The 10,407-nt window shown below is 38.0% G+C and overlaps 1 protein-coding gene across 1 annotated transcript in view; it reads right to left on the bottom strand.

Annotated features, from left to right (window-relative positions):
• Positions 1–10,407, bottom strand: part of klhl5 (kelch-like family member 5) — a 30,441-nt gene that overhangs the window by 3,686 nt on the left and 16,348 nt on the right. Inside the window, 13 exon segments of the mRNA XM_030131926.1 lie at positions 131–147; positions 150–279; positions 281–302; positions 2,260–2,372; positions 2,374–2,398; positions 2,775–2,849; positions 4,443–4,529; positions 4,629–4,704; positions 5,247–5,286; positions 5,288–5,425; positions 5,427–5,470; positions 5,949–6,049; positions 6,051–6,139. Coding sequence (XP_029987786.1) covers positions 131–147; positions 150–279; positions 281–302; positions 2,260–2,372; positions 2,374–2,398; positions 2,775–2,849; positions 4,443–4,529; positions 4,629–4,704; positions 5,247–5,286; positions 5,288–5,425; positions 5,427–5,470; positions 5,949–6,049; positions 6,051–6,139 — 957 coding nt within the window.

Here is a 10,407-nt window from a genome sequence, read left to right as displayed (position 1 = left end):
TTTAACATCATTATTATGTGTCTGGGCTCATATGTGCAACTATTAATTATTTCTCTCAAGTTCTATAAGATTGTATAGACCTATTTGTTCTGAGTATATAATAGCATGTGGGTGAGTTTGTGTGTGTTACCTGTGTCCATTCATTGTCTGAGGATCATAAGCTTCCACAGTGTTGAGATACACCTGCCCATCATAACCGCCTACAGCATAAAGACGGTCGCCAAGGAGACAAACACCAACTGCATCTCTGCTGATGCTCATTGGGGCAACTGCTGTCCACAACATCTGTCTGAGGGTCATACCTGTATATATGCACATGATTTTAATTACAAAGATGATTAACTGAATCAAATCTAGCCGAGGGTATTGTTCTAGCTTTGTTCCTCTTTTCAAAGTAAAAACAATATGTCAAAAGCACAATATGTTACTATCACAAACATTCCTATTTACATTTCTCTTTGTGGAACACCATTTTACACCTTTTTATCTAAACTGAAGAGTGTTGACAGAGAGAAATAGCCTCTCTAGCTTCTAGACTTTTTACTAATTAAATACTGGTTAACTTCTGGCTTCACTATTAAAACAGATGTAGTATCGTCAAACTCTTACCATGAAAGCCAAAAAGTGTATCTCCTAAAATGTTGAACAATTACTTTTAAATCCCTATAGAATTAGAAAATTATAATGTTTAAACCAAATTTAATTAATGTTTTTAAAAGTCTTTCTTGCGATTCTTTTATAATCTAATAGAAAATTATAGCTCCTATTTTGAATGTGCCTGCTGCTTTTTGCAGATTTGTCCCATCCTTTCACATATTCACTCAGTTTATCAGTTTGCACAACAGTTAAACAGTTTTTCTGCATCTTTAGTGTAGGTGTGCATCGCAACCAGTGAGTCAAGTCAGACAGTGACTTAGGGTATCCCTCAAAAAGTGTTCGTCAATAAGAGATGGGACCCCTCTCATCTCTGCCCCATGAGAGAAAGGACGTCGCTGAATGTGTGGATATAAAGTATGGGGAAGACAGTGATGTAAAAATGTGGATTTTTGTGGATTTGAACCAATACGTCTGCTCTGATATATTTTGGGTTTGATGAGGCAGTTGGATGAAACTCCTGTTACACTCTGATGCTCCTGCTTCAAATGGTGTAAGTCACTGGGATTTGGTAGTTGCACTGAAAGAGGACAAAACCAACTACATTTGTGGTACATATGGTGTACTGGTTGGTCTCAGAGAAACAGGAGTTTTAAAAGAAAAGCTGTAAATATTTCATAGAGTCTCTCTCCACTCTGACATCCACTTCTAAGTCTGAAACAATTCTCGAGAAACCAGGAAAAAGTATAGAATTGTGTTTGAGTAAACATTCTGTTATATGTCCATAATAGCTACTGATTGAGCCCACTTAAGTCTGTGATCCACTCTGTTATGTTCTATATTCAGGAATGATGACGCACCCAAGTGTGGGTTTGATAATTTTCATTTATAAGGGAGACATTTTTCACCGGTTTTTTGTCACTTTTGTTGCAAGTACTAATGTGTGACTTGTGTTTGCTCAAAAGTGTGAGATGGCTTATGTGCTGAAATTTGTACAGAAGAATATAACGCACATGAACAAGAAGAACATCAACCATATCAATCCGGTATGTAATATGCAATTCTCAGGCAGTGGCTTTTTTATCTGTATCAGTATTCAGGATGACAAACTAAAGGCAATCGAGCCTGTATCGCAGTTTTGGCCCCAACGCTCTGGAATGACCTGCCAGAGGAAATCAGGTTGTCTGAATCAGTGTCTACTTTTATATCTCTTCTTTACCGGAGGACATATCATGGTTGTATCCCAGTTGCTTGTGTTTACCTTGTCATTTATTTGGGTTTTATAAAAACCTTTATAACTCCTTTGTATGTCTTAACATTTTGAATTTTTTCAGTTTCTATGTAAAAGGACATCATACTTGTTTGAGAACTGCTCTACGAATAAAGACCCACTGAGTACTACTATGTCTGTTGTGTTGGCACATAGCACATACATAACAAAGGTTTCATTGTAATTATTATTAGCTTACACAGTGTTTATTAACCCATAATAATGTTAATAAATTAATATAAGGAATTGTAAGTGCCTTATTACCTATTATGTGGACACTGTGTACAAGGACATTACTGAAAATTTCAACAGGTCCTCCCAGAAATGACACTAAATGCAACATAGTCAAATCAGTATTCTTGTAGTGAATGTTTTCAAAAACAAAATAGACTCACCTCTCCACACAGTCACTTAGCCTCGAGGCCAGAGATGACGCTGGCGCATCATGACCTCCGATGGCATACAGAAAGCCATGCCATGTGGCCACACCCACACCTCCTCGCCGTTTAAGCCATAGGAGCACAAGCACTCCACCTATTAAAGGAATTCAGTGTGTTGTTAACATTATCAGTAAGACAGAGATAAAGCACAAATTAAAATCATGTCCAAAATAAGGATTAATGACAAATGTTTTGTGTAATTTTTTTTTTACTATTACAAGGAGCCACATACAAAACATTATCCTTAAGCAACAGAAAGCAGGTCTCAACCTTTCTTTTGAGGTCAGTAATAAGTGTCCTCAATAAACAGAAGTTGTTTGAATGTAGTCTATTTTAAAGGTCTTGAGAGGGTTTGCTGCCTCTTTTGAACTGTGGCTAAATAACCTTAAAAGCACAGAGGCACAGCAGTCAGGAAATAAAACCGGAGACACCAATTAATTCTGGTTCAAATGAAGTCCCTTGTCTCTGACCTGTTGGTGTGGGGGTCGAAACACTCCACTGAACGCAGACAGGATGAGCCGTCACGACCTCCTACTGCATACAACCTGAGATGGAAATAGGGTGGTGTTATCCCTCAGGACTAACACAAATGCACAAAAACACCTGCCATACAAAACACTGCACACATTTCTGTACTCCGATAGCCTAGTCTCAATTTAGTGACACTAAAACAGATGGGACATCCGTTGTGTATGTGTATGTGCTGTAGAAGTTTTGGGGGGAATAAAGTGGAGGTACGCAAAATCAATCAAACCAACACTCCTGGGACATCGCAACCCCAAGCAGTGTGTTGCAATGGGAGGGCAAAAACAAGGAGTGCAACTGAACCAGCCAAGCAAGTAATGAGCTCTATCAGGCGAAGAGCCCAGAGAATACACAACAGATACATGCACACTGACAGAGCCACGCACACACACTACTGCTGGGCATGCTTAGCACAAATCACTTGTTTCTGTATTAATTACCATCCATAAAGCCTTTCTCTCTGTAGCCTCACTCTGAGACACTGAATAATAAAAACAACAGCACAATATTGCAATTCTAAAATCTCCTCTAGTCGGCTTCTGGAGAAGTTTAATCCGGATCTATCTGATGCCCACTACTTATTTATATATGTTAGAAAATTAATGTATGTGTATGTCACTTTATGCTGTGACTATGTATCATCATCATTTATATCACCTTTGACACAACAAAATATTTACAGTTAAACAACATCCATTCCTTCCTCTTTCAAATAGAACAGTGGACTGTGTGACTATAAATGTATTCTCACATTTCTCACATGACAAGTCACATATACATTATATAGGAGTACAACAATTTGCTTTTTTATCACTTACTTACTATTTTGTACGATACTAAGCAACAAACTTGGCAAAGTTACAATAGATCAATAGTGGTTGACCCACATTAAGTCATGATGGAAACTGGAAATCTGATTATTTGGAACTTGTATATAGTATATTTGCAGTAAAAATTTAAATACTGGAGCCAAGTTTGAATAGATAAATGTTAATAAATGATGTTACACAATTACATGTAAACAATCAGAGCTGTGACAAGGACACTGCTTAAGACCACAGAGGCAACTACAGACAGAGACAGACAGCAGTAACAGAGCCAAAAAAGTGCAGTTATTTCACACACTGAAAATACATTTTTCATGGGATATCAAATTATAACAAGAGCCATCAGAGAAAGGCATATGCCCTCAGTCCTTACAAAATCTTAAAAAAGCTTCAGAAAGTGGCACCCTGAGTATGTCAACATATACAGAACTATAATTACCATGACAATTGAAACCAAATGATGGTAAATGTGACTGAATGGATGGAAAATAAACAGAATAGCAAAAAGCACTGCTTGAGCACATAATTAAAACACATAATTTTCCAATTCAGCTCCAGAAACAAAGTGATAACAGACGGACAGTTATATCCACTACAATATCCACTTGCATCATATGCCGTGGAGATAAAAATAATGAACACCAATAATAATAAAAATGCTGAGCACTGGACCCCGTTGATCCCCAATGAATAACAGAGCGTTAAAAAACCCTATTAAAACTTGAACCCAAGCATAATGGAAATAAGTGAATGTACTTCATACTGTAACTTTATGTGCTCACTTACTTCCCATTGAGAACGGCTACTCCCACTGTGCTCCTGGGTGTAGCCATACTTGCAACAAAGCTCCACTGGCGAGCTTGAGGATCCCACCTATGAATGATGAAATGATGAGATATATAGCACAGGTTAAGACTATATTTTTACACCACTTGTTCTTCCTTAAGGCTCATTTGTGAAACATTAGCTCACCTCTCTACTGTGCTCAGGTAGCTCCAACCGTCATGTCCTCCTATTGCGTACATGGGGCCCTCTAGGACCGCTACGCCTGTAACACACCACTGCATGAGTGAGATTAAGTGATGGCAACTTACCAAAACTTCATCGGCTTGGACAACTTTCAAAAACAACCATGTTTAGAACAAGAGCTGCAAGTTTTTATTGTGTGCAACCACACCCAGGGCATTAGTCGTGCAGTGATAGCAGCATGTTGACACCCCTAAGCTCAAGAGATTTATCTGCCAGAACATCTGTGGTGCCAGATGTGTGTTTGAATTCCCTCCAACTTTACACACAATGATGCACAAACACAGCAGGTCTTATTAAATCTGAGTTATTTTAATGGTAGGCTTACACAGTTAAAATGGGAGGACCTTCCCTGAACAAGATCTCCATATTTGATGCAATCGTCTTAAGTGTCCTTGAAGTTTGCATGAATCACTACACACTATATTTACAGACTGCACTGGAGCAGAACTTGACCTTTGACCTCATTGAGGGATGAGGTGAGAGCATCTAGATTCATTCCAAAAACAAATATCATAACAATATCACAAAGCACATCTTATTAAAGGGTTGGATTGGCCTCACCTAAGCCATGCCTGTGTGTTGACATGGGTGGCATGACGCTCACACGTTTTGCTGTGTGGGTTGTAGCACTCCACTGTGTTCAGGGTTTTGAGTCCATCTCGGCCCCCTACCACATACAGACGGCCATCAAGGACAGCTACACCAAACTGTAGTCTCCGTCCACTCATGGTGGCAACCTGGCCTCCATGTGTCCCTGCGTAGACAGTACTGCTCGATACTGGTTGGCACCTGGGAAAAGTAAAAGCGTGAAAGGAGTATTTATGTTTTTTCACAATCGAACTGTATACCTGCATGGGGTGAGTGCACCACAAGCAAACACACATTAATAGACACTCACACACAAAGGATATATTAGCACTAATCATGATTTATAACATCTTAAATATACAAGTTACTATCAAAATTAAAAGAAAATTCTGGGCTACATGATATGATTTGCATATGTATGTGTATGTGTATAGAAGAGCTGTACAATTAATCAAGATCCAAATGGTATAACAGTCTGTGCAAATATAATGATAAAAAGCTACAGTTTAAAGAGTCAGTGTGTGTGTGTAATACAGATATAAAAGTAATCTGTGTATTTTCCTTGAAAGTGTGTCACAAAATTATTTTTTATCCCAATCTTGGAGCTATAATACATAGTAATATGAAAGAATATACAGTACTATGACCACATTAGTTCACTGGGTTTGTGTGTGTTACCCTTTGTAGCATCCATGCCCCCGACAGCAAACATAGCCCTACAGTGGCCTTGCGTGGTCGGGTCCGGGGGGCTCTGAAGCATAGGTCTGCGCGAGGCGGAGGTGATACTTCATCCCTCCATCAGCAGCCGTGGCACCATCCACCACTGTCCCGGGGAGCAAAGGATTGGACTCCCGATCTGCTAAGAACTACATACACACACACAAATAAACACACAGGGGCATAAAGACTTACTGTTTAAAAAGGAGACTGACTGAATGATTGTGTTATGGATTACATGTTAAAGTGGAAACCTATTTCCGACAAAGTCCCCAAGACATTAAAAAACCCAAAGAGAACACAAACACTACTGAACACAGAGTAGGACCAGGTACAGAAATACTCCTATGTCAAAAAATGGCCAAGCTAAATTAACAATGTTATTTTTACTGTTAATCTATAAATCCTACTCTGCAATGTCCTCACCAGACCCAAAATCTTAGTGTGTAGCAGAAGGTAGTTTGGCATGTTCTATTCATTCAATACATTTTCTATGACACACACGCCCCTGGTTTAACCTTAAACTCAGTAGGGGCAAATGGTACCAGAGAAAAACAAGCATGGAGAAGACCCTCCGCTAATAATAGGGTACATAAGATGCAACGTCCCTGCTGTTTACTTTGAGCTATACCAAACAGTAGTGTAGTACAGCTCATTTTGCATCAACCATTACACTGGAGGCTATCAACCAGGCAAAACATGTATAATAAAAGTTTAAATACTGTGAATGCAGAGTGCCAGTGCGCTGCTGTTTGGTGGTCAGTAATGGGTCCTAGCGTTAGCAACTGATTGTTGGAGTACATCACTGATTGAGAAAAGTAGATGAGAGTCAGGCTATTAGTGCTCTCACAAACAAACATGCACACATACACACACACACACATACATGCACACACACACCAAATCATCTAACACACAAGTATACTAATCTGTCCTCAACATCTCATCAGCTTTCTAGGTCCATACTTTCTAAACTCATTTATGAGGGTACACATTCATTCACACACAAATACACATACACACACACACACACCACACACACACACACACACACACAGCACACAAACAGCCAGGGTTTGGAGCATAAAGTATTCATCCACCAGTCTGCTCCTTAAAATACATCTACAGGAAATCACTGCCTGTGAGAGAGGGCACGGCGGGTAAGAAGCAAGTTTGTCCCTGCCAGGCAACAAAGCAAGAATTACTTGATTACATTTAGATAGATGTGTGTTTGTGGTGTTTGTGTGTGTTACTAAATAGAAAGCAGCAGAGGTTGTGGAGGAAGCTGATTTATATATATATATATATATATATATATATATATATATATATATATATATATATATATATATATATATATATATTATATAAAAAGTCATTTGAAGTTTTCCAGATTTGTGTGTATATTTGATGTAAGCACTCAGTGGGGATGTAATAAATGCCCGCTAAGAAACAATCACAGAAGATAAATGTAAGAAAATATTTTTAATACAAAAATGCATTGTTATTTTTACATTTTTCCTTCTCTTCTCCATAAATTCCATCATCACACTAAGAAAGATTCAGCCCAAATAATTTAGCTTGGTCACTGAATGTAAAATCAATTTTCTTAGCCAGACGTGGAGAGCGTAAAGCGAGCATGGTAAGTGGATAAGCAGCTTACACCGCCAGGGTGAACCCACGATTCCAATGCACACAATCACCATGGGACAAATTGGGGTGAACCCTATTTCAGCATTCATTTGTGGCGGAGTGTGATATAGAAGGACAGAGATATAAAAACACGTGTTTGTCCTCTGCTGTGCTATTTATCCATCATGCTGTGAAGAATTGTGATAAGACCCTGCAGGCGTCCTTCCTTCTCCTCTCTCTTCCTTTACCTCGCAGTGGGCAGTAACAAACAAAATAGACACTGTCCACTCAAAACAGACAAAAACAAGACCTATTTGCAAATTTTACAATCACCAAATTTCTCTTACAGATCCAAACTGGAAATGAATATATTATTAGAGAAATCACAAAGACATCTGAATTTCTGATAATAGCATCCTCATAAATGCTGCATTTTTTTTTGTTAAGGAGCAGGATTACTTTGGATGGATTTTAAATTTTTAATAAGGTATCTGCACAATTTATCCAGAAAACAAAGCTGAACAACTTGTGTTAAAACTTGTCTGCAGGGCCCTTTAGGCAAAATTTTACTGGTTACAATGTTAATGTAAAATTTCTCAGCATGTGTTCACCTTCTGTGTAAGGATAACTCTGGGCTTTAAACTACTCTTCAGACAGTGATGCAAAAAAAATCAAGATTTCACTTTCAGCTTTGAAAATCCATGAAGTGTGTAATTATATTTTTTTTATTGACTGTCAAAAATAAATATCCAAATTGTCAGGTCACATTATTTGGCAGTGGAACTGATAGCTGCAGCCCTAAGTTGACCTGTTTAATCTATTTGGAATACACCGTCTCATTTACAGACCACAGATGCCCCTCTGCGATTACTAAGATTAGACTGTGTGTGAGGAGAGAGAGACACTGGTAATGGGGAACAGGGATAAAGGTATTAATTCTGGGGTATTGACATCCTCTTGATGAGTAATCACCATGACGGCCTAGATAGACAATGCACTAATTGGTTGAGGAATATCGATTGGCTCTCCATGTGAAGCTTATTCCTCTCTTTATGGGCATTTCACAGCTCATGAGGTGGCTGAATGTTAATCCATTTGTCACTTAAGTGTGGGTGGTGATGACCAAGAGGGGTCACACATGAAATACTGTTAAAGGTGGGATCTAGACTCAGCATTATCCTCCATCTTTCTTGTTTTTTGTCCTGCTCTGTCTCTATTCCACAGCTCACTCTTGGCCATCCATCTTTTGCCCTGATTACATGCTACAGCTACTTATGATTTCAGCTGACCAGGCCAAGTCATATATCTGCGGTGTTCATACTATATATTGCACAGGAGGTCTATGGGTGCAGACAGAGAAAATAGAAAGAGGTATGGGAGCATGGGTATTTTATCTCTACAGCATCTTTGTATAAAGACTGATGAGGGAGATGAAGAGAGCAGATAATTTAGCTGTGGTTAGAGAGATATCACACTTAATTAAGGTTTATAAGTGTGTATGTGTATGTGACTGTGCCTCTAAGCCCTAGGCGGGAACTGAGGTTCTGTGTTGCATATAAACTTGCCAGAATAACACTACCAGTCAGATACTCAGCAAAAGATATGGAGAGAGAGAACATTGCTGCACACAAACTCTACTGCACAAAAACGCAAGGGTTGTGATTTACGGTTAATGTAATGGATCTAATTGTCTAAGAGGATAGTGAGATAGAGAACAGATTGGAGCCCGGAGAGTTTAGAGTAAAAAGAAGATAATGAAACACATCAGTCCCCCCCCCCCCCCAAAAAAAAAAAAAAAAGATCTGCAGGTGAAAGACTGGCAAAAACATGCTTTACTGTGAGATATATAAAGACATACAGCTCTGGAAAAATATAAGCATCCACAGGTTACTATTTGAGAGGTAAGTGTTGAGTTACAGTATTATAATAAATAATTAATTAAAATATTATTTATTTTAATCAGCACAATGTTAAAGTGTTAACTTTCAAATTCAGAAATCAATAATCAATACTTGGCTGTGATTTCAAATCACAGTTTCATGTGTCTTGCCATTGCTAATCACCAGTCTCTGATATGCTTCATGCCAAATTTAGAGCAAAAATGCAAGTTGCCTGGCTGTGTTTCATACTGTGTGACTGTACTCATTTTTGGGAAATACTTGCTTCAGAGATAATAATGTGCTATCATACTTTGATAAGAATAATTGGGAAAACAAATGAGAAAAGTGTTGGTTGGCTCATGTTTTCAAGATACACACTGTTGTCCATAAAGTTGGAATAGTTGTTGTTTTCAGACAAATTCCTGTTTTTATTCCTGTTTATGCACATCAGTAATCCCCTTGGCCAGGTGCAATGATTACATAGTGAATCCCAGTTACACTTTATCTATCGAGAATAAATCACATTGGTCACAATCATTTCATGAGAAGAGGTAAAAATATTTTATTCCAACTTTATGGTCAACAGTGTATGATTAAGTATTATTACATACAGTATACCAGTTAAAACTTCAGACATGCATTTTTTTCATGATTTTGTACACTGTAGGTCATTGAAAATGAAAGATCACTTATATTATATAATTATGTAGTAATACATAAGGTAATGAGTAATTCATTAATTCACAGATGTTGAAATTTTGATTGAATACTGACCAAAACCTAAAGCAAACCAGCATTTTTGACTTTTTCTTTATTAGTTATGTATGAAGTTTCATACTTTAATTTTCAAAGCATTTTGATTGTATTGTATCCACATTCTTCCTGATTGCATTCCAGAGATTTTC

This window comes from Sphaeramia orbicularis, chromosome 1, assembly GCF_902148855.1.
Source record: "Sphaeramia orbicularis chromosome 1, fSphaOr1.1, whole genome shotgun sequence".
Taxonomy (NCBI): Eukaryota; Metazoa; Chordata; class Actinopteri; order Kurtiformes; family Apogonidae; genus Sphaeramia; species Sphaeramia orbicularis.
This window is presented reverse-complemented; position numbering and strand designations above follow the sequence as displayed.